We start from the raw sequence: 25,178 nt of genomic DNA, 5'->3' as shown, positions 1-25,178 counted from the left end.
CCTCTCACCCATATACCTTCTTCCATCCCCTGCCTACTGATATTCAGTGTGTCATTCTTCAAAAGTCATTCTGTCATTCAAATTGAAGCACACATCTTTCCCTTACCAGTTCTCTGCAGCTACATTTCATTGTTGCCTCTTCAACAAAGAAATACATTGCATTTAGTAATCAACTTGATTTCATTAAGATATATTTACTTGTGGCCTTGTTTAATATCCTCATAAATATTTATTCCAAATCTCTAAAGAGAGATTTTATTTACTGTGACATATAAGGCCCAAATTAAAAAAAAAAATGTGCCCACAGATAAATTTCTCCAATTCCATACATATATTAATGGGAAAGGGGTGTGTGAAAATGAGTGAGGACTCTAGCTTTCTTTTGATTTACATTTGCAGTGTATCTTTTTTCCTATTTTTTCACTTTCAGTTTGTGAAGGTCTTTTTTTAAATTTTTATTTATTTTTTTAAATTTCTTTTCAGTGTTCCAGAATTCACTGTTTATGCATCACACCCAGTGCTCCATTCAATATCTGCCCTCTGTAATACCCACCACCAGGCTTACCCAAACTCCCATCCCCCTCCCCTCCAACCCCTCAGTCTATTTCTCAGATTCCACAGTCTCTCGTGGTTCGTCTCCCCCGCCAATTTCCCCCAATCTTGCTTCTCCTCTCCCATCTCTTCATGTCCTCCATGTTATTCCTTATGCTCCACAAATAAGCAAGACCATATGATAATTGACTCTTTCTGCTTGACTTATTTCACTCAGCATAATCTCTTCAAGTCCCATCCATGCTGATTACAAAAGTTGGGTATTCATCCTTTCTGATAGAGGCATAATACTCCATAGTATATATAGACTATATCTTCCTTATCCATTCATCTGCTAAAGGGCATCTATATTCTTTCCACAGTTTGGTGACTGTGACCATTGTTGCTATGAATGTTGGGGTACAGATGGCCCTTCTTTTCACTACATATGTGTCTTTGGGGTAAATACCCAGTAGTACAGTTGCAGGATCATAGGGAAGCTCTATTTTTAATTTCTTAAGGAATCTCCACACTGTTTTCCAAAGTGGCTATACCAACTTGCATTCCCATCAACAGTGTAAGAAGGTTCCCCTTTCTCCACATCCTCTCCAATACATGTTGTTTACAGTCTTGTTAATTTTGGCCATTCTAACTGGTGTGAGGTGATATCTTAATGTGGTTTTGATTTTAATCTCCCTGATGACTAGTGATGATGAACATTTTTTCATATGTCTGTTAGCCATTTGTATGTCTTCATTGGAGAAGTGTCTGTTCATGTCTTCTGCCCATTTTTTGACATGATTATCTGTTTTGTGTGTGCCGAGTTTGAGGAGTTCGTTATAGATCTTGGATATCAGGCTTTTGTCTGTACTGTCATTTGCGAGTATCTTCTTTCATTCCATGGGTGGCCTTTTTGTTTTGTTGACTGTTTCCTTTGCTGTGCAGAAGCTTTTGATCTTGATGAAGTCCCAAAAGTTCATTTTAGGTTTTGTTTCCTTTGCCTTTGGAAACATATCTTGAAAGAAGTTGCTGTGGCCAATATCGAAGAAGTTAGTGCCTATATTCTTCTCTAGGATTCTAATGGATTCCTTCAGAATCTCACATTGAGGTCTTTTACCCATTTCAAGTTTATCTTTGTGTATGGTGTAAGAGAATGGTTGAGTTTCATTTTTCTACACATAACTGTCCAATTTTCCCAGCAACATTTATTGAAGAGACTGTCTTCTTTACACTGTATATTTTTTCCTGTTTTGTTGAGGATTAGTTGACCATAAAGTTGAGGCCCATATCTAAGTTCTTTACTCTGTTCCACTGGTCTATGTGTCTGTTTTTGTGCTAGTACCATGCTGTCTTGGTGATTAGTTTGTGAAGGTCTTTAGGTTTGAAGGTTCCTGCAGACATCAAAGGTTTTGATTTATATCCACTCAGCCACTCTATGTACTTTCATTGCAGAATACAGCCCATTTTCTTGTGTGTCTTTTTCTTTCAATGAAATGTTGATTCCTTTCTCATTTTCTTTCGTGTGTTTACTATCAAATTTTTTTCTCTGTGGTTTACCATGAGTTTTTTGTTTTGTTTTGTTTTTATTTTTCTGGAAGCCTTCCAGTTTCCTAGTGTAGCTTTCTCCCCCCCACACTTCATTTGTGTAACAATTTAATTAGAAGTTTAAGCAGCTGTACTTTCTCTTTGAGCTTGCCCCTCACATTTAGATAAACTTAAGGGCTTTTTTTCCTTCTAATTTTAATACTTCATTATTAATTAAACAAAATTTTGGAGAATATAATTCATTCCAGGCATAAATAACATCAATCTCTGTCAGACATTTTCTAATTTTGTGGCTATCAGGCTGATTGTAGCAAGATATGGTTGCTGCTTTTCTTTAGGCTAATAATCTAGATAATTAATTAGGTGGCTAGTGGCATGTAAATATTAACACTATTCATATAATTCTATAGAAAGAACTGTATAGGAGGAAAAATGAGTTTTGAAAGGAACAGGGAAACTAATTATTATCATTATTTTGCAATTGATAATACAGGCTTTCAAATGACAACAGAAGATATTGCTGGAAATATTGTTTTCAGAGTCTATGAAATAGAGGTTTTTTAAATGAAAATAGTTGATGTTTTTTAGAGAATAACTTTATAAAAATTGTTATTTATTAAATGGAGTGGCTGTTATGTCTTTCACTCATACATTCAAAGGTAATATAGTAATCAGGGATATTCAAATTCATATTTGGCAATAACTACTAGAAAATACATAGTTTTGAAGAGAAAAAAGTTTTGTTGATTATAATGCTTTAAAAACTAAGGGTTTTGATTAATAATTAATTATTTATAGATAAAAGAGTCACCTTAATGTATTAAACATGAAAGTGTACTTTATTAAGGTTTATTTTTATTTACAAAAATAATTGTTACTTTCTATTTTATTTATATATCCATCTATCATTTGCACATTCTGTGTTTATAGACAACATTGACTTAATAGCTTTGAAAGGGAAAACCTACAGGATTGCAAGGTTTTAAAGTCCAAATTTTTAAAAGGATATGTTTGTATTATACATCAGGGTCATTGAGATAAAACCTGATCCATTTTGAATTAATTTTCAATCTTATGTCATCATAGGTCATTGGGATTTCCCTTCCTCTAGAGTGAGACTCACTCAAGTACTTGAGACTCACTCAAGTACGTTGAATCACGATAATAACCATTCATAAGGCTGTTCCTCTGAACTGAATTTTGACATTCCAATTCATATGTTGAAACCCTAATGCCAAATGTGATGATACAAGGCCTTGGGAGGTAATTAGGTTTGAATGAGTTCTTGAGGGTGGGACCTGTAAACGTACAGCGAGAACATGGTCCTCTGCAAACCAGGAAGAAAGTTCTGACCATGTTGATCATGTCGGCACTTTGATCCTGGACTTCCTAGTCTCTGAATTGTAAGAAATTGTTTCTCCTATTTGACTTACCCAGGCTATGGTATTTTGCTATAACAGCCTGAGCTAAGACAGATTTTGGTACTGAGGAGTTAGGGGTGATTAAAATCTACCCAAAAATGTGGAAGTAGCTTTGGTGCTGGGTAATGATTAAAAGTCTGAAAGAATTTTGAAATCCCTGCTAGAAATATGGACATTAAGAGAGATACTGGTGAGAACTCCAAATAAGTAAGTAAATAAATAAATAGCATTAAAGAAAAAGTTTCCAACCCCTTTGAGAATTTATAAATAATCATGTGCAGTGTGTTGATTAGAAATATAGTTGTAAATGTTAAAGGCCCTTCTGGTGAGGTCTCAGAAAGAAGTAGAAACATGTTATTAAAAACTGTAGGAATGGTAATTTTGTTATAAAGTAGCGAAGAACTCAGCTGGATTATCTGTGTGCTTTGGTGTTTTGTGGAAGGTGAAATTTGCAAGGGATGAAATTAGATATTCTAGAGTTTAAGCATTTCTAAGCATTGAAGTAGTGACTTGGTTTCTCTTGAAGGCCTATAGTAAAATAAGAGAAAATAGATTATTAAGGAAAGAAGAGATTGTTGAGCAAAAAGAAACTGGAATTGAAATATTTCAAAACTCCTCAGTCTGTACATATTGCAAAAATTTTGAGATAGCATTTTCAGAAAACACTAGGAACGTGGCTGGGTTATCACTTGATAAACAGATTAGGAGATTATAGAAGCAGAAAAATTACGAGTTGAACTGAAGGGAATTGAGAAAAGAAAAAAATAAAGGAAGGCTGCAGGATGTTCTAGATTCTGCAGGACCAAACGATAGACCTATTTGACTGTGAACATTTTTCTTCCTTTCTTCCTTTCTTTGAACATATGCTTTCTTCTCCACTTGCTGATGGCTGCCTTTTGACTGTGTCCTCACATGGAATTTTATGTGTGTACATTCCTGCTTTTCTGTATGCCCTATTTTGTTTTCTTTTTATAAGCACAACAGTCATATTTTATTAGGACTCACACTAAGGGCCTAATTTTAACTTAATTAACTCTTCAAAGTTTTTTTAAAAATTTAATTCCATTATAGGTAACATATAGTGTTATATTAGTTTCAGGTTACAATATAGTGATTTAATAATTCCATATATTACCCAGTGCTCATCAAGATAAGTGTAATCTCAATTCCTTTCTGTTTCATTCATCTTCCCACCCACCTCCCCTCTAGAGTCAGGGAAAGACAAATACCATTTGATTTCACTCATATGCGGAATTTAGAAGCCAATCAATTGAACAAAGGAAAAAAAGAGAGAAGGAGAGAGAGAGAGAGAGAGAGACAATCCAAAATACAGACTCTTAATTAACTCTTTAAAAGACAAATTTTTAAATATAGTCACATTCTAAGTTACCAAGGGTTAGAATTTCGGCATCTTAATTTTGAAAAGCCAAATTTCAATTTATAACATATTCCTTTAATTTCCTTTAATTTTTAAACAGAAATAGTTTATGGGAAAAATAGTATCTGGTATTTAATCAATAAATAACATATTGCATCCCACCTCCATCTGATGGTCTGTTAATTAAATCCCAAAAAATAGTTGAAGAGGAAAAAAAAAATAAGGTCAAATCATGTTAAACTGGTATTTGTTATTTTTCTCCAAACAAGTTTTTCATTTTGTTTCTGTCTTGAAAATATCATACCTAACAAGATTATTATAGTTTTCAAAATATATTTGAAACAATGATATAAGTATAATGTATGTATTTCCCAAATTATCATGATTTTGTTATATGTGATTTATATACACATTTGTTTGCTATAAAGCATCTAAAAAAACTCCACATATCATTTTACAACTGAGTCTCTGAAAAAGTATATATTCTTATACAACAGCAAAACCGGTATTATTTCAAAGAAAATTATCAAGTGTTTCCTTGATATGAACTAACATGCAAGATTTTCTGATGTCACAAAAAAAATAAACCATCTGTTTATGTGAATCAGAATCCATGAAGGTCCATGTATTACATTTGTATTAGATTGTATCTCTTAAGTTTCTTGTATTTTAGTTCTGTCTCCCATCCCCATTTCTAGTGCTGCTGTTGTTAATGCCATTAATTTATTGAGAAACCAATATAGTTGTCCCAGGGAATATACCACATTCTGCATGTATTGTTCATATTTTCAGGTACATTTGAAATTTTTCCTGTTCATCTGTTTTTCCATGTAAAATGAAATTTACTCCAAAGGTTTGATTACAGCCAGGCCCAGTCTTTTAGCAAAAGTACTTCATAGATAGTCCTGTGTACTTCATATTATATCATGAAACACACACACACACACACACACACACACACACACACACACACACACAGACTGGTTGTCTCACTTTTTTGAGATACTAAAATGTATCAATGGATTCAGGTGGCAACAGCTCCTGCTTTTCCAGCTGTAGAGTGTTCCAATAATTTTTCATGTCATGTTACCAATGATTGATGACTGACTTAATTATTAACACTAACTTGTTTTGTACTGTATGTATTTCTATTTTACAACACCATATCCAGAGACAGCAAAAGCTGATAACTTCAAATAGAAACTTTACATATGAAATTAAGTAATCAGTATGTATGAAAAAATGTTTACACTTCTTACTGAATTTTTAATTCTGTTATTTTAAAGTTTATTTTTCCACCCTTTCATCTACCATACAGAGGATTTGCCTATAAATTTTTCTACTAAAAATATAATCTAAAATGCAATAACCAATTTATAGAGAGGAAAACATATTGAGCACTATATCGTTCTTTTTGTTTTAAAGATTTTACTTATTTATTTGAGAGAGAAACAGAAAACATAAGGAGGGGGAGGGTCAGAGGGAAAGGGATAAGCAGACCTCCCACTGAATCAGGAGCCAGACTTGGGGCTCCATCCTCAGACCCCGAGATCAAGATCTGAGCTGAACTCAGACTCTTAATTAACCACCAAAACACCCCATATCATTTTCCCCCCAAAGATTTATTTATTTGAGAGAGAGAGAGAAAGCATGAACAGGAAAGGCAGAGGGAGAGAGAATCCCAAGCAGACCCCGTGCTGAACAGGCAGGCCCACTCAGAGCTGGATCTCAGGACCAGAGGTAAAACCAAGAGTCAGATGCTAAAGTCGGACCGTATCAACCAGGCATCTGAAATATATATATATATATATCCCACATCAGGCTCTCTGCTCAGTGGGGAGCCTGCTTCCTCCTCTCTCTCTGCCTGCCTCTCTGTCTACTTGTGATCTCTGTCTGTCAAATAAATAAATAAAATCCTTTAAAAAAAAAGACTGATGATTCACAGACCTATACAGACCTGTACCCCTGAAGGAAATAATACATTAATAACACACTATATATATATATATATATATATATATATTATATATATATAATATGTATGTGTGTGTGTATACATATATATATATATATATTTCCCAGTGTCCGTGGGGGAAATAACCCCCAGTGTCTGTGGGGGTGACAGAGGGGAGAATGGAGAAAAAGGGAGAGTAGAAAGGGGCAGTAAGCTGAAGTATAAACTGATTCTAAGTGCGAAGTTATAGAACCTAAAACCTTGTTCCCCATCTTGCCCAGCTGCCAGGAAGCTCAAAGCCACTTTTTACATTCAGCAGCAATGGACTCGTTCAGCCTAGTTTTGAGGTTTCATCCAGGTAGGGCCAGGGTAGATGTCAGGAGCTAAGCTGCCCCAAGCACCCCCTAAGAGCATCAGATAGAACAGTGGGCATGAATCAGGGTCTCTCAGTAGACCAGACACCGGCATTGAGTGGCAGGTGGTAGGGCTGAGCAGGTGCCCACACAAAAAAAAAAAAAAATTGATCCCAGGATCCTGGAACCATGACCCAAGCCAAAGGCAGAGGCTTTAACCCGCTGAGCCACCCAGGCCCCCCTGTAAATCATCAGTCTTACATAATTCATAGCACTCACCATAGCACATACCCTCCCCAAAGTCCATAACCCAGTCAACTTATTCCTCTCCCCCTACCCCCTAGCAAACCTCTGTTTCCTGAGATTGAGTCTGTTATGATTTGCCTATATTTTTAAAGGTTTTACTTATTTATTTGAGAGAGAGCAGGAGCAAGTTTGGGAGAAGGACAGAAGGAGAAGCTGACCCCTGCTGAGCAGGGAGCCTGGGCCCATCCCAGTACCCTGAGATCATGACCTGAGCTGAAGGCAGGCACTTAACCCACTGAGCCACCCAGGTGCCCTCTATCATTCTTAATAGAAGAATGTCACAATGACACTTGGAGGGAGAAATGTTCTAGTTAAAGATGAATCTAGTGATGTCTTTATAGAATGGATAAGATTTTTTTTAAATGTGATTTGACTTTTCAGGGGTGTCATAATACTTTGAATCAAAATACTTCATGATAAGTGAATCAAAACAAAACGGGTTGGGGCATATAATTTATTTGAAACCCAGTGATAATTGTTTCTCTAATTATTGTTTTATTTCTTATTCTAAAATAGTTTAGGTATTTTTTTCCTTTGGCATGTCTGCTTTAAATATAGAATATATTTAATGTAATGATAATAAATAGGAATAATTTAAATATTTCTGTACAAGTCAAATTAGTTTTTAAAAATTCTAGATTGTTATAGAATTCTTCTCATTTTCAGTAATGAGCATGAAATGTTCCCAAGTGCATTAGAGTCATAAGATAAGCAATAGAACTAATGTGAGTTGTTATTATACTTTAGATTTGCTTTATTTACACTGACTACCTATGTTTAGTTTTTTTTTTTTTTTAAGATTTTATTTATTTATTTGACAGAGAGAGATCACAAGTAGGCAGAGAGGCAGGCAGAGAGAGAGAGAGGAGGAAGCAGACTTCCTGCCGAGCAGAGAGCCCGATGCGGAACTCAATCCCAGGACCCTGAGATCACGACCCCAGCCGAAGGCAGCGGCTTAACCCACCGAGCCACCCAGGCGCCCCTGTATGTTTAGTTTTATATCAGTTTAAGTCATGAGTCCATACAAGAAGGAAACTTAAAGCAGAATATATAAATAGCTTTGAAAAAAATAAAATACATAAACTTTCAAAATTGACCTTTGTAGTGATAAAAAGAAATATATTAGCAGCAGTAGACCCACTATGACATTGTGATCACTTCCTTGTAATGAATCATTAAATAAACGTGCATTATAAATTTCTCATGCCTCGGGGGGAAATATGCGAGACTTCTTATACCTCATAATTACAAATAACTTACTAGTTTCTTGAATTTTATGAAACTCATTTCCTAATTTGAAGCTCAAAGGTCCTTCTCCCTCACTGTTGCTATTGGTATTTTGGGATACAAGGGATAGTTCTGGGGAAAAAAGGAGGGGCGGGGAAAGTAGCTGCACCCTGGAAAATTCAATGGCCACAAAGACTTTCCCATCACGTGAAAAGACTTGTCACTGGAAAAATTACCCTCCTTATTTTCTAGCACTTAACTTACAAAAATTATCATTAGCATCTTTATCTCTTTCAACATCATCATCATCGGCTTTTTTACTATCATTGTATATTTTATTCTTTTTTTTAAAATTCGTTTAAAGATTTTATTTATCTGAAAGAGAGAGAAAATGAGCAGGGGTAGGGGCAGGAGGAGAGAGAGAGCCAGACTCCTGGTTGAGCAGGGAGCCCGGCTTCACCCCAGGACCCGACATCATAACCGGAGGGGAAGGCAGATGCTCAACTGACTGACCCACTCAGATGCCCCACTACCATTGTATTATATTTTAAAGAAAACCACACAACTAAAAGCAAAATAAAAAAACAACTTCCATATAGGATGTCAAAATTCTACTTCTCAACTGAATTCAAATTAAACATTAACTGAGAATGATTTCCATCTTAATAATAATGAATCTTCCAGCCCCTGAATATAGAATGTCTATTTCTTTAAGTCTTCTTCCATTTCCCTCAGGAAAGCTTTGTATTTTTCAGTGTACAAATCTTGCACTTTATTTTGTTTTGCTGTTTTTGTTAAATTTCTTTCTAAGTATTGTGATTTTTAGGCTACTATTGCTTGAAGCATGTTCTTAATATAAATTTTTGACTGTTCATTGATTGTACATAGAAATGTATTTGATTTTCTTTACTATTGATCTTGTATCCCATGGCCTTTCTGTACTTATTTTAAGTTTTTAATATGTTTCTTAGTACTTTTGATGTGCAGGATCACACCATTTGTACAGTTTTACTTAATCCTTTTCAAACTAGATGCCTTTAATTTCCCTTTTTTGCTTGACTGTACTATGTTGCATTATGTTAAATTGCTTCTATATATTAAGTACACTTTTTTCCCTGAAAGTAACATGGGGAGAAGTTCTAAGTTTGTGCTTTCTCATTTTTTCTCTATATTTCTCAAGTTTTCATTGCATAATCAATGAATTATAATTTTTTACAAAATTTACTTTAATCCACATTTTTTAAAGAAACTTTTTATTTATTTATTTGAGAGAGAGAGATTGAGTGAGCAAGAGACAAAGAGGACCAGCAGGGAGCAGGAAAGGGCAGAGGGAGAGGGGAAGCAGACTCCTTGATGAGCAGGGAGCCTCAGTAGGACTCTATCCCAAGACCCTGGGATCATGACCTGCGCCAAAGGCAGATGCTTAACTGACTGAACCACCCATGTGCCCCACTTTTATCTATACTCTTTTGATAATTTTCCAATTATTTCATTTGAAATTACTCCAGATCTGTATACCAGAAAGAAAATAACAATGTTGTTGAAAAAAAAGAAGTGCTTTATATGGTATAAATCAATTTATGCTATATGTGTACAAGTAAAAAAGTTTATATATATATATATATATATATATATATGCATATAAACACACACATATATAACTAAATGATAACAAATAACTTGTTATTTTGCATATATAAATTCAATCCATTTATTCTCTCTTTTGTTTCAGAATTTACATTCTTGTTCTTAGCATAATTATGTATACAATTAAAGAAAGAATTGCACCATTAAAAAAAAATCACATGTTGAGGTCCAAACCCCAAGTACCTTACAATGTGACTGCATTTGGAAATCCTTTAAAGAGATAATTAAGTTAAAAAGAGATCATTAAGGTGTACTTCAATCCAGTATGAGTGGTATTCTTCTAAGAAGGGGAAATTTAGGGACACCTTGGTGATTCAGTCAGTTAAGCATCTGCCTTCAGCTCCAGTCATGATATCAGGGTTCTGAGATTGAGTCCCATGCTGGGCTTCCTGTTCAACGTGGAGTCTGCTTCTCCCTCTGCACTTCCCTCCTGCTCATGATCTCTCTCTTTCTCTCAAATAAATAAATAAATAAACAATCTTATTTAAAAAAAAAAAAAAAAAGCCAGGGGGAAATTTGACACAGACGTTTACAGAGTGAACATAATCTGAAGATTTAGGGAAAAGAAAGCTTAACGGTGGCTTGGGAAAGAAATGGTCCAGAACCTTCTCTCATGTCCCTTAGCAGAATCAATTCTGCCAACACCTTGATCTCAGAACTGTAGCCTCCAGAACTGTGAGAAAATAAATTTCAGTGGTTTAAGCTATCCAGTGTGTAGCTCTTTAACATGGCAGACCTGGCAGAATCATACATACTTGAATCCCACCAAAGTATTATACACCTTTTTGAAAAGAATTATATTTTTGTTGTATTTATGTATTTAGTAACTAGGACAGTGATAGTCATTTGGTCTTTAGTTGAAAATCATCAAGTGTCAGAGAAGATATCCTCTGCTCCCCTAATTCTGGGTGCTCCAATTGATGCATAGAAACTATTGTCATAGGGGCAACTGGGTGGCTCAGTCAGCCGAGCATTTGCTTTCAGCTCAGGTCATGGTCCCAGGTTCCAGGTTCTGGCGTGGGGCTCCCTGCTTGGCAGGGAGCCGGCTTCTCCTCCCTCACTTGTGCTCTCTAGCTCTCTCTCTCTCTTTGTCAAATGAATAAATAAAATCTTTAAAGAAAAGAAATTTAGAAACTATTGCCCTATCTCTAAGAAAAGTTCTATAATTGTACCAGTTTTCTTATATATTAGACCTATATGTTCTTATACTTATCTATATAGTATACATTATATATACTACACAGATACTATATACATATACTGACTCCCTCAGATCAGAATTAAAGAACCACAGAGTATCAAGGCAACCTCTCCATCTTTTATTCTTCGTTTGAGATAAGCCTTTAGGCTTTATACTATGATTTTCTTGGGAAGATAGGCAGTTTTCAGACTTTTTGACAGTCATTTCTTGTCCAGGACATAGAATCTATTAATCAATTATAATAAAACTGTGCTTTATAACTTGAACTTCTTAATTCATTACAACTAATTAAGTAATTAACAAGATAAATAGACATGTAAATGTTAGGTATGACTCAGTCCAGCTCAGTACATTCATATCTACAGGCAGTTGTTTTTGTAAGATATTTTGCGCGGGATAATAGTTCTGGGAAAAGGATACATGAATCAAAATAAATAAAAATCATGGTCTTTTACTTCAAGTAATATGTTAGTTTGAGAGATAAGGTTATAACTCTAAATAAGCTTACACTTAATTACTTAAATGAGATTTATGCAAATCTTGCTATATAAGAGAGGTTATGGTGTAAGAGACAATCACCAATGTGATATCTAATAAAAGTTTCATAGCTTCTTTGAACTTACCACATTCTTTCCATTGTTCTCTCTTACCTGACAACCTTGCTTCAGAGCTTACTGAGAAATAGAATCCAACAACAACAACAAATTCCTCTTAGTACCACAGATAAATCAAGAAATACAAAATTTGAGGGTTTCTTTACCCTAGCAAAAACTATTTTATTTCATTTGGTTTGATATTTCATTTTAAAACTCCATTTTAGAGGTGCCTGGGTGGCTTAGTCATTAAGCATCTGCCTTTGGCTCAGGTAATGATCCCAGGGTCCTGGGATGGAGCCCTTCATTGGGCTCCCTGCTTCGTAGGAAACCTGCTTCTCCTCCCACTCCCCCTGCTTGGGTTCTCTCTCTCTCTCTCTCTCTCTCTCTCTCTGTGTGTGTGTGTCATATAAATAAATAAATTCTTTAAAAATAATTAAAACACCATTCTATTTGGTTTTGTTTCATATTGGTTAAATATGGAGTGGCCCAATATATAAAATTCAATTGGTATGTACAAATATTTTCAAAGTTCCTAAATTAGAATACATAATATATATTTTCTCTTCAAATAGGTAAAACAACTTAAAATTTAGATATCCAATAGATAAGTAGAAACTCTAAGTTTAAACCAACACTAAACAATAGAACTGTTCTAAACTATTTGCTGTTCAATAAAAACAAAATTAACACAAAGACTCATGTATTCTACCTGGGTAAAGGCTTAGAAAAATTAATATTAAAATGCATTAGAAAAAAAAAAAAACAAGGCCATTTGTTTAATAACATTGACTAAACTGATCATTATACTCTTTAATCTGGCCTAGAATAAAAAACAGATCCAATTTTTTTTTCTCATAATAGTTGTGAGTGTTTTGTTACTTTAGTCTTCTGTCTAATATTCTGGTAACAAAATATTATCACACAGTCATTTATTTAAGTTAAAGAAAATTAAATGCTCATGTTCAAATTTGTTCCACTTGGGCAGTTTGACTGAAGTCAGAGAAGTAGAAAAAGATCAGTGAGCTGAATACTGCTGACCTAGACTACTAGACTAGAAGGTTTACTGGAAAGACACCAAGAGGGTGTGATACATACCCAGAGAAAACCTCTCTTCTGCTCCACATCTAGCTTCCAAGATTAGAGGAGTCATAAATAACTACTGTTCCTGTGGATAACCTCAGCCAGCTCTTCTTACTATCTTTTTCCAGCCTGAATTCTAAGGAATAAACTTAATGAAGATTTACATGGCTTAGGTTCTTTATCAATAATGAAATATCTTCCAGAATTTTTCTTTCATGAAAATTATATTCCATAGTGTGTAGTGAATATATATGTATATATACATATATGTATATATACATGTATCTCAAGCAAATTAAATAGATAAAGGAAAGACACAGAAAACAAATAAAAATATTAGGGTTTTACTCATGCAAACATGTTTATCTCAGAAATCTCATCTAGTGATGTCCCTTTCTCCAGGCATTTTGTGAAATAAGCTATCTTCATATTAGAACTATAAATGCTTTCAGGTGATTCCAGCTCTCTTGAAATCTCAATCAAGAAAATGTTCAGCCTGGAAGTACCTTTCCCCATTAATATGAATCCATATAGGAAATATAAACATGAATATCAAATTCTTTTTTTTAAGATTTTATTTATTTATTTGACAGATCACAAGTAGGTAGAGAGGCAAGCAGAGAGAGAAGAAGGGAAACAGGCTCCCTGCTGAGCAGAGAGACTGATGCGGGTCTTGATCCCAGGACTCTGGGATCACAACCTAAGCTGAAGGCAGAGGCTTAACCCACTGATAACCCACTTAACCCAGGCACCCCATCAAATTCTTTATTAAACAGGAGTAAAATCAAGAACCCTTGTTTTAGTGATATAAACTAATTTGAAAGTCAACCATAGTAAACAGAATGTAGGTCTTCAATCACAGACACCATGAGGAAGTGTTGGAAGTCAGGGAGTTATGAAGGCACTGTACAACAGAACTACATACATGCATTGAAAGAACAGAAGGTTTGAAATATGTCATGAGTTTATCTGTTAGTCTGGAAACTCAGACACTCCAGTTCTCAGTTTGTCTGACACTTTTAAGCTTCACCTAGATGTCATGTTCTCTGTGTTATTGTCGTTGTTTCTTTGGATCCATCAGTAGTAGCTAGTTTGTTGTAATGTAAAGCAGGTGTGAGCATCAGTTGAGTTCAGGTTGAGGATTTTGGCCAATTCAGTCGGTTGAATTGATGAAGTCTGGAATGAGGCTACTTAGGGAGAGGAGTAAAAGCCAGTAACTTACTGAAAAAATTACAGTATGAAATTTTAAAAAAGGTATTCAGTTAAAGTTTTTATGATTTTGAGAAATAAGTTTAGATGAGAAAACAAATTGAGATTTGTGTAGGATTGGTTTGGAAGGTTTACTGAAGAGCAAGAAATAAAAGTCAAAAGCAATTAGTCAAATCATTCCTGAATTAGGGGTTTGGAATTATCATCAACAGTGCAAGCAATAATGCTCTAACCTCTGAACCATATTGTGTATGGGGATTTAAAAATGGGAAGCTTCTAGATAGAGAGCTTCAAACTGTTGAGAGCCAAGTTTTAATAAAAGCATTATGTACCAGGAATTCTCCAGGAAAAAAGTGTGACTAGAAATAATATTATTGTTGGTTTTTGTGAAAGAGGGATCTAGAAATCACAGAATAGTCCAGATGAATTTCTTATGTTAGCCATTCTAATAGGTGTATAATGATAGCTCATGTAGGTTTGAATTAATATTTTTCTTCCGGCTAATTATGTTGGTGATATTTTTATGTTCTTATTATACATCTGTATATCCTCTTTGAAAAAACGTTTATTTATGCCTTTTAATCATTTTGTAATCAGATTGCTTATTTTACAATATTGACTTTGAGAATTCTTTATATATTATAAATACAATTTCTTTTTCAGATATGTAATTTAAAAATATTTTCTTCTAGTGTGTAATGTCTCTTTTCATCCTTAACTGAATTTTTGGCCTAGAATTGTATTTATTATTTATTTACTTACTTACTTACTACTTCCTTATTTGATCCCAAGATCATGACCTAAGCCAAAATTAAGAGTCAGATGCTTAACTGACTGAGCCACCCAGGCAGGCACCCTGAAGAATTTGGCTTACATTTTGTTCTTAAAGTTTTATAGTTTTTCATTTAACATTTAAGTGTTTGATTAATTTTGAGATCTTTGTTTGTTTGTTTAAGATATGTTTTAATTGATTGGGAGGGAGACAAACCATAAGTGACTCTTAATCTCACAAAACAAACTGAGGGTTGCTGGGGGGAGGGGGTTTGGGAGAAGGGGGTGGGATTATGGACATTGGGGAGGGTATGTGCTTGGGTGAGTGCTGTGAAGTGTGTAAACCTGGTGATTCACAGACCTGTACCCCTGGGGATAAAAATATATGTTTATAAAAAATAAAAAATTAAAAAAAAAAGATATGTTTTAGTTGAGGTTTATTTTATTTACTTATGGATGTTCAGTTGTTCTTTTTTTATTATTGTGACTTCTCTGCTGAGATTTTTCAATGTTTTTGTTTGTTTCCAGATATTTGTAACTGTTTATTGAAGCTCTTTTTATAATGACTGCTTTAAAATTCTGGTCAGACGGGGCGCCTGGGTGGCTCAGTGGGTTAAAGCCTCTGCCTTCGGCTCAGGTCATGATCCCAGGGTTCTGGGATCGAGCCCCACGTCGGGCTCTCTGCTCAGCAGGGAACCTGCTTCCTCCTCTCTCTCTCTCTCTGCCTGCCTCTCTGCCTACTTGTGATCTCTGTCTGTCAAATAAATAAATAAAATCTTTAAAATTCTGGTCAGATAATTTTAGCATATGATTTATCTCAATATTGGCATCGTTTGTCATTTCTCTTTCAAATCATGATTTACTATTGGTACGTATATTTTATAGTTTTCAGTGTACAAGTCTTTCATCTGTTGAAATTTATCCCTAAGTATTTTATTCCTTTTGTGCAACTATAAATGAGATTGTTTTCCTAATTTCCTTTCAGATTATTTATTGTCAGTGCATGGTAATGCAACTGATTTTCATGTTAACTTTGTGTTCTACACCTTTAATGAATTCCTATATTATTTTTAACAGCTTTTTTCTTAGAATTTTTAGGGTTTTCTGTATATAGGATCATGTTGGCTGCAAAGAGAAGACAATTTTATCCCTTCCTTCACAATTTGGATGCCTTTTATTTATTTATTTATTTTTCCTAGCCTAATTACTCTGGCTGGGACTTCCAATAGTATGTTGAACAGGGATAGTGAGAATGGGCATCCTTGCTTTTCTCCCGATCTTAGAGGAAAATCTTTCCTTTTTTCCAAATTGCATATAATGTTGGCTCTGGGACTTTCTTTATAGCCTTTATTATGCTGAGGTAATTACCCTCTATTCCTAGTTTTTTGAGAGTTTTTATCATGAAAGTATGGTGAATTTTGTCAAATACCTATTCTGGGTCTTTTTAGATGATCGTGACTTTATCCTTAATTATTTAAATTTGGTGTATCACTGTAATTGATTTTTATATGCTAACAACCCTTGTATCCCAGGGACGAATCCCTCTTGATCATGGTGCATAATTGTTTATAGTAGTCCCTATGATCCTTCATATTTCTGTAGTATCAGTTGTAACATCTTTTTCATTTTTTATTTTATTTATTTGAACCCTGTGTCTTTTTTTCTTGTTGGGTCAAACTTAAGGATTATCAACTTTGCCTATTTTTTTCAGAGAACAATCTCTTAGTTTAGTGATCTTTTCTATAGTCTTTTAAGTCTATAATTCATTTATTTCTGCTCTGACTTTTGTTATTTCCCTCCTTCTATAAGCTTTCAGTTTTGTCTGTTCTTTTCCTAGTTCCTTGAGGTACATAATTAAGTTATTTGAGGTTTTCCTTATTTCTTGAGGTATCTATCACTATGAACTTTACTTCTATTGCAACTTTTCCTGCATCCCATAACATTTAGTATGTGTGTTTTCATTTTTATTTGTCTCAAGGTATTTTCTAGTTTATTTTCTTATTTCATTATTGACCCATGCTGTTCCAGAATATGTTTTAATTTTTCAACCCACTTGTGAATTTTCTGCTTTTCCTTCTGCTTTTGATGTCTAGTTTTATTCCATTGTGATTACAAAATATACCTTAGTGTAATTTCAAAATTTTAAATTTGTTAAGGTTTTTTTTTGGTGACCAAATGTGTAATCTATTTCGGAGAAATATCCATGGATACTTGAGAATAATGTGTATCCTGCTGCTATTGGGTAGAATATTCTGTATATGTCTCTTAGATAGATTTGGTTAGTGGTGCTATTTAAGTCCTTTATGTCCTTGTTGATATGTAGTCTAGAGGTTCTGTAAGTATTGAAAGTGGGGTATTGAAGTGTCCTACTATTATTATAACACTATTTTCCCCTTCTGTTCTGTGAATATTTACTTTAGATGCATATATATATGTGTGTGTGTGTGTGTGTGTGTGTGTGTGTATGCATTTCTTATGTCAGTTTTGACTTAGATTCTCTTCTATCAGATACAAGTGTAGTCATTTTCTCTCTCTTTTGGTGACCATTTACATAGAATATCTTTATCCATGTTTACTTTTAGTTTGTGTTTTATTTTTTTAATTTAAAATGAGTTTTTTTCTACTCAGCATATATTGAGCCTTATATTTTTATTAACATATAATTTATTATTTGTTTCAGAGGTACATGTCTGTGATTCATCAGTCTTACACAATTCACAGAACTCAATATAGCACATACCCTCCCTAATGTCCATCACCCTGCCACCCTATCCTTCCCCTCTAGCAACCCTCATTTTATTGCCTGAGATTAAGAGTTTGGTTTGTCTCCCTCTGTGGTTTCATTCACTTTTCCCTCCCTTCCCCTTTGATCCTCTGTCTCATTTCTCAAGTTCATCATATCAGTGAGATCATGTGATAATTGTCTTTCTTTCACTTATTTCACTTAGCATAATACCCTCTAGCTCCATCCACATCATTGCAAATGGCAATATTTTGGGTTTTTTCAATGGTTGCCTAATATTCGATTGTATAAATATACCACATCATCTTTAACCATTCTTCTGTTGATGGACATTTAGGCTCCTTCCATAGTGTGGCTGTTATAGACATTGCTGCTATAAATATTGGAGTGCACGTGCCCCTTCGGATCACTACATTTGTATCTTTAGGGTAAATACCCAGTAGTGCAATTGCTGGATTATGGGTAGCTGTATTTTCAATTTTCAAGAAACTCCATAGTGTTTTACAGAGTGGCTGCACCAGCTTGCATTCCCACCAACAGTGTAGGAGGGCTCCCCATTCTCCACATTCTCACCAACACCTGTCATTTCCTTACTTGTTAATTTTAGCCATTTTGACTGGTGTAAGGTGGTATCTCACTGCGGTTTTGATTTGTATTTCCCTGATGCTGGCTAATGTTGAGCAATTTTTCATGTGTCTGTTGGTCATTTGGATGTCTTCTTTGTGGAAATGTCTGTTCATGTCTTCTGCCCATTTCTTGATTAGATTATTTGTTCTTTGGGTGTTGAGTTTGCTAAGTTCTTTGTAGAATTTGGATACTAGCCCTTTATCTGTTATGTCATTTGTACATATCTTTTCCTATTCTGTCGGTTGTCTTTTGGTTTTGTTAACTGTTTCCTCTGCTAAGCAAAGCTTTTGATCATGATGAAGTCCCAATAGTTCATTTTTGCCCTTGCTTCCCCTGCCTTTGGTGATGTTTCTAAGAAGTTGCTGCAGCTGAGGTCAATGAAGTTGCCATTGAGCCTTATTTTTTAAATCCATTCAGTCATGAATAAATAAATAAATCCATTCAGTCACTTTGTGTCTTCTGATGAGGAGTTTAATTTTAAGTTATCAATAAGAACCAATTTAATATTGATATTTTGTTACTTTTCTATTAATCTTTTTTTTTTTTTTTTGGTCTTTTCCTCTCATCTTCCATTGTGTTTTGTTGATTTTCTGTTTGCATATTTATGGTCATTGGTTCCTTTCTCTTTATTTGTCTGTAATTTCTATAATGTGTATGTTGAGGGGGGTTACCCTGGGGCTTATATAACATATCTTATAGTTAAGGTGGCCTATGTTAAGCTGATAATAACTTAAGCTCAATCACATACCAAAATTCTATACTTTATCTTTCCTTCAGCTTGCATTTTATCTTATTGCCACAGTTTACATCTATTCCTATAGTGTATCTTTTGACATGGTTTAGAGTTATAATTATTTTGAATACTTTTATCTCTTTTATACTAGAGTTAAAAGTGTTTTACTCACTACAGAGTAATATCATATTCATATATATGTATATTTATGAATATATGTATATATATTAATATATATATTATATATGGATATGAATGCATATATATTTTTGTCTTTCACTTCTTTACCCTCTCATGTTGCTATTTAGCATCCTTTTCTTTCCAACATGAAAAAGTCATTTTAGCATCTCTCATAAGGCAGTTTTAATAGTGATAAACTCCCTTAACTTTTGTTTGTCTGGGTGTATCTTTATGTCTCCTTTATTTTAAAAGACTATTCTCTCAATTATAGTATTCTTCGCTGACAGGTTTATTTTTTCCTTTAAACATTTTGACTACATCATTTCACTGCCTCCAGACCTGCAAAACTTCTGTTCAAAATTTCATGCATAGTCCTATGGTGATTCTTTTGAACGTGGCATATTGCTCTCTCTTGCCACTTTCAAAATTTTTTGTGTTGACCTTTTGTAATTTAATTATAGTAAGTCTTGGCATGGATTCCTTTGGTTCTTCTTATTTGAGATATTTTGGGCTTTGTGCATCTGGATGCCCATTTCATTCCTTAGCTTTGGGAGAGTTTTAGCCATTATTTCTTTGAATGAGTTTTCTGGTCCTTTCTCTTCTTATTTGGGTACTTCCACCACATATATCTTGGTCTTCTTGCTGGTGTTCTACAAGTTGTTTATTTTCTTCATTCTTTTCCAGTCTTTGTCTCTCTTTTGACTAAATAATTAGCCATGACCTGTAGGAGTACAGTGATCCTTTTTTTCTGCTTGATCTAGTCTGATGCCTTTTGTGGACTACCTGGTGTCATTGAGCCATGCTTAGACCTGGAGACAGGAGGAACAGAAGCCAGGATTTCTGTCTCTTTATGTCTCTTGGTGGAGAGGTGGGAGATACCAAGCTTTATAATGGAGACTCCTATTTCCTGCTTTCATTTCTGAGCTGAAATTGGGTCAGATTCTTGGGATTTTGTGCTGCCTCTGAAGGCAGATCAGTTAACTAGTTACCTGGATATTGATGAGGATTAGGCTTGCCTTTCAGGGCTATTATACTCTCAAAGTAGGGGGATTAAACAGTCCACCAGTGCACTGACTATGGACTATGTTTTGCGTTGACCTATAAGTCTTTGAAGTTGCCACTCTGAATCACACATGTGTCTTGGCTCAAGAGCAGGTGCTGAAACACCTTTTGGACTTTTTATTGTGTGTTTGTGTGTGTGTGTGTGTGTTTCATTCTCTGTCATTCATTCAGAAAGAGCAAGCTGTTCTTGAGTTTTTTTGGTCTATGCTTGGGGTTCTATGTTAAAGACCTCCCCAGTACCCAGTTTGGTCTATATATGAGGAATTAAAGGAAAACTCAGTGAATTCACCTGGCTATCATTCCTCAAGCCTTGAGGTCTCTAGCCAATCTGCCCTTTGATTTTTAGCTTTCAGAGGTTGTTTATTTTTTATCATTGAATTATTTTGGGGGTACTTAGTTGAATTTAGAGGCAATATGCAAGGAAACTGAGTTTATAGGATCTTGTTTGAGAAACTTAATTGGCCACAATTTTCAAACAATGTTCTGCATTGAAAATGTAATAAACACTTTTGAGTAACACTCCAAGGAACAATAAAAGTCAAGTCAATCATTTTTGTTATATAAAGAATTAAGATAGATATTATAGAAGATATTAACATTTGTGAAAGACACAATAATGCTCTTGAGTATTTCCAGTCTGAAAATCCAAGTAAGGAGAATAAGGTAAGGAAGAAAAAAAGAAATTGAGATAAACATTTTTGCTCTTGGGTGGTGTATGGTAAGCACCATAAAGGAGATGACAGAATAACATCAGAGTGCTTAAAAAAAAAAAAAAGTATCTTATGTAATAAGTAATTTATCACTTGAGTTTGAAAAAAAGAAGAGGTATTATTACTTATGCTAACTTAACGTGTGTAAATTGAAACAATCTCAGCAATATATGATCATTTTACCTTCAAGACCCTTTTGTTTTAACAACTTATTTTGGAAATGTTCATGATATGCATATTTATAGAGTAACACAATAAATCCTTGTTTTCCCATCATCATTCCCAACCTTATTTTCCTTTCACAGTGTGTTCACACACTGAATTATTGTTATTATCAAGACAGTGTGTGTTCTGGTCAAAAGCACTAGGTTTACTAACTATAAATCTATGGCCAGTTTTCATTCTTTTATATACCCTCAGCCTCTCTCTGCTCTGTCAATATGTAAGAACAAATCTAGGAAGTTTCCTGAGTCATTCCTTGATCAAAACACTAACTACTTTTATTTTGTGCCTCTCTCTTTTTCTCCACCAGGCATAACGACTTTCATCTACATGCTTTACTTACAAGGCTGATATTCTAATGGTTCAATTCTGCCAGAAGATAGATCCTCAATAATTAGCCCTGCACACTGACCAGCTCAGGCTAAGAAGCCAGAGCATCTATGACTATCAGTTTTGCCTGCCTTCTTCTCTGGACTAGTGTTTACATAGTGGTGATTTTATAATGACTATGATTAAAGCTCTGCTGGACATGAGGATCATGCTTCTGCTGTACTGGCTTGGGGTGTTTCTGTCCTTTTGTGGACACACTGAGGCTGACCACTCCCAATACAATAGTCGCCCAGAAGTGGTGATTCCTTTGAAGATACTTGGCACAGGCAGAGGCGTGAAGCCTTCAGACTGGCTCTCTTACAGCCTGCATTTTGGGGGCAGGAAACACATTGTCCACATAAAGGTCAAGAAGTATTTGCTGTCCAGGCACCTCCCAGTGTTCACCTACACAGATCAAGGTGCTCTTCTTGAGGACCAACCCTTTGTTCACCATGACTGCTACTATCATGGTTATGTGGAAGGGGACCCAGAATCCCTGGTTGCCCTCAGTTCCTGTTTTGGTGGCTTCCGAGGATTGTTACAGATAAATGATAGTGCTTATGAAATTAAGCCCATGACTTTTTCTACTAAATTTGAACATTTGATATATAAAATGGAGAGTGAGGAGTCTGAGCTTTCAGAAATGAACTCTGACTTTGTGCTAGAGGAAATTGTACCCCAACTGGAGTCTCAAGAGATTAATAATTTCACTCAGAAGCAAAGTGGTTATGGGAGCTGGTGGCGCCATTTTTTTATTGTTGAACTAGTAGTGGTGGTGGACCATACTCTATATCTTCATATAAAAAAGAATATTTCAAAGTATACTGAAGATCTATATACTATCATAAATATAGCAGATTCTATTTATGAGATATTGGGTATTAGATTGTTATTGTTTGGTATGGAGTTCTGGACTGAAAAAAACTACATTGAAGTTAATGATACAAGTAGATCTCTGAGATATTTTTGCACTTGGAAAAATGGTAACCTTGCTCCCCGCCTGCCACATGATACTGCACATCTTTTTATGCATAAACCAATACGAGGAATGAGTGGTTTAGGTTATGTTAGAGGGATGTGTCAACCACTCCAGAGTTGTGCAATTGTTACTATGTTAAACAGATCCTTGGCCTTGGTTGGAATTGCAGTAGCTCATCATATTGGCCATAATTTGGGTATGTTTCATGATGGTAATTTTTGTACATGTGGACACTTTAGATGTATAATGCATACTTCAAACCCACCAATAACAACATTTAGCAATTGTAGTCTTTCTTTTTTTTGGTTATATACTATACATGAAGCAAAATGTATGCTCTACGAGATATACACAAAGGATATATTTTCAAAGAAGCGTTGTGGGGATGGTATTGTTGAAGAAGAAGAGGAGTGTGACTGTGGACCTTTACAGAATTGTGCAAAAGATGCCTGTTGTCTATCAAACTGCACTATGACTTATGGGTCTGCTTGTGCTCACGGACTTTGTTGCAAAGACTGCCAGTTATTACCATCTGGAGAAATGTGTAGAAGAGAGTCCAATGAATGTGACCTTCCAGAGTGGTGTGATGGATCATCCCCTCAGTGCCCAGATGATGTGTATGTGGAGGATGGAATTCCTTGTAATGAAAGTGCCTTTTGCTATGAGAGGAGATGTAATGACCGCAATGAACTGTGTAAGCAGATTTTTGGCCCGGAGGCAAAGAGTGCAAGTCAAAATTGCTACAAAAATATAAACACTCTTGGTGACCGCTTTGGTAACTGTGGTACCCACCAGTCTTCATATGTAAAATGTAATATCTCAGACATCCTGTGTGGGAGACTTCAGTGTACGAATGTGAGAGAAATTCCCCTTTTGAGGGATCATTCTACTGTGCATCAGTATCGCTTTAATGAGGTCACCTGCTGGGGTCTCGACTACCACTTTGGAATGCCCAAACCTGATATTGGTGAAGTACAAGATGGCACAAGGTGTGGTGAAGAACACCTCTGCATTGACAGGCAGTGTGTCCATATATCTCGCTTGGATAGTAATTGCTCACCTGAGTTCTGCAACATGAGGGGCATTTGCAACAACAGACATCACTGCCACTGCAACTATATGTGGGACCCACCCAACTGCCTAGTAAGGGGCAATGGAGGTAGCGTTGATAGTGGCCCACCCCCTAAGAGAGAAAAGTTTAACAAAAGTTATGTGTTATGGTTCTCGCTTTTTTGGTTGTTTCTCTTACTATGTTGTCTTCTTTACCTTTGTCTGAAAAGAAAAAAGAAAGAGGAAAAAGTTCCAACTCAACCTGCAAAGCCAGAGCAAAAGGTTCCGAGTGGGGCTGCAACGCCAACGCAAAAGGCTCCGAGTGGTACTGAAACACCAGCGCAAAAGGCTCCGAGTGGGGCTGCAAAGCCAGCGCAAAAGGCGCCGAGTGGGGCTGCAAAGCCAGCGCAAAAGGCGCCGAGTGGGGCTGCAAAGCCAGCGCAAAAGGCGCCGAGTGGGGCTGCAAAGCCAGCGCAAAAGGCGCCGAGTGGGGGTGCAATGCCAGTGCAAAAGGCTCCGAGTGGGGGTGCAACGCCAGTGCAAAAGTCTCCGAGTGGGGCTGCAAAGCCACCTCAAAAGGCTCCGAGTCGGGCTGCAAAGCCAGCGCAAAAGGCTCCAAGTGGGACTGAAAAGACACCTCAAAAGGCTCCAAAGTCTCCGAGTCAGACTGCAAAACCACAGCAAAATGTTCAGAGTCAATCCAGCATATCAGTTCGCCAGAGTCAAAGTGGGAAACAAAAGTCATCAAGCGTAAAAAGTGCACCTAAATAATCATGCATTAAAAAAAGGGAATCCCTGGAATATTTCTTACTCTTCATTATATTAAGAAATTAGAAGACTAATTTTTCCTAAAATTTGGGTTTTAAAAAAATATTTTCTGGGAGAAAACATGGCACATGGGTTGTGTACAGTTTTTTTAAGTTATTGCTTCTCAGCTTCAAATCCCCTTCCTATTTTATACACTGCATTGCTTGGGCCACATTCCTGCTGTACCAGGCCACTTCCCATAGAGATCTGCAACAGGGAGAATGAGTGAGAGTTCGGAAATCTGGGAATCTTATTTGTTTTCCATGTGTCAATATCACCTCACTAAGGTTTTACACCAGCAGCTATACTTAGTTCATATATATATGTATACTATCATATATAATATATTATTATATGTAATATGTATTATATATATATATATTTTTTTTTTTTACTAAAACATTTGTTTGTGTATATATATTTAAATATATTTTAATTTTCTCCAGTTCAACTTCATTGTCAGCCTGAGAGATACCA

General features: G+C 35.5%; 1 protein-coding gene across 2 annotated transcripts in view; it reads left to right on the top strand.

The window, feature by feature from the left end:
* ADAM29 (ADAM metallopeptidase domain 29) overlaps window positions 1-24,683 on the top strand; it is a 66,970-nt gene extending 42,287 nt beyond the window's left edge. For both annotated transcript variants that reach the window (XM_082726936.1, XM_082726935.1), the window contains one exon: window positions 21,807-24,683. In XM_082726936.1, coding sequence (XP_082583062.1) covers window positions 21,999-24,665 — 2,667 coding nt within the window. In that variant the 5' untranslated portion in view covers window positions 21,807-21,998 and the 3' untranslated portion in view covers window positions 24,666-24,683. The remainder of the gene's footprint in view (window positions 1-21,806) is intronic.
* Window positions 24,684-25,178: the final 495 nt, after the last annotated feature.

The sequence above is a fragment of the Mustela nivalis genome (genome assembly GCF_964662115.1).
Source record: "Mustela nivalis genome assembly, chromosome: 4".
Taxonomy (NCBI): domain Eukaryota; kingdom Metazoa; phylum Chordata; class Mammalia; order Carnivora; family Mustelidae; genus Mustela; species Mustela nivalis.
Note: the sequence above shows the minus strand (reverse complement) of the source record. Positions and strands in the feature narration are given on the sequence as shown.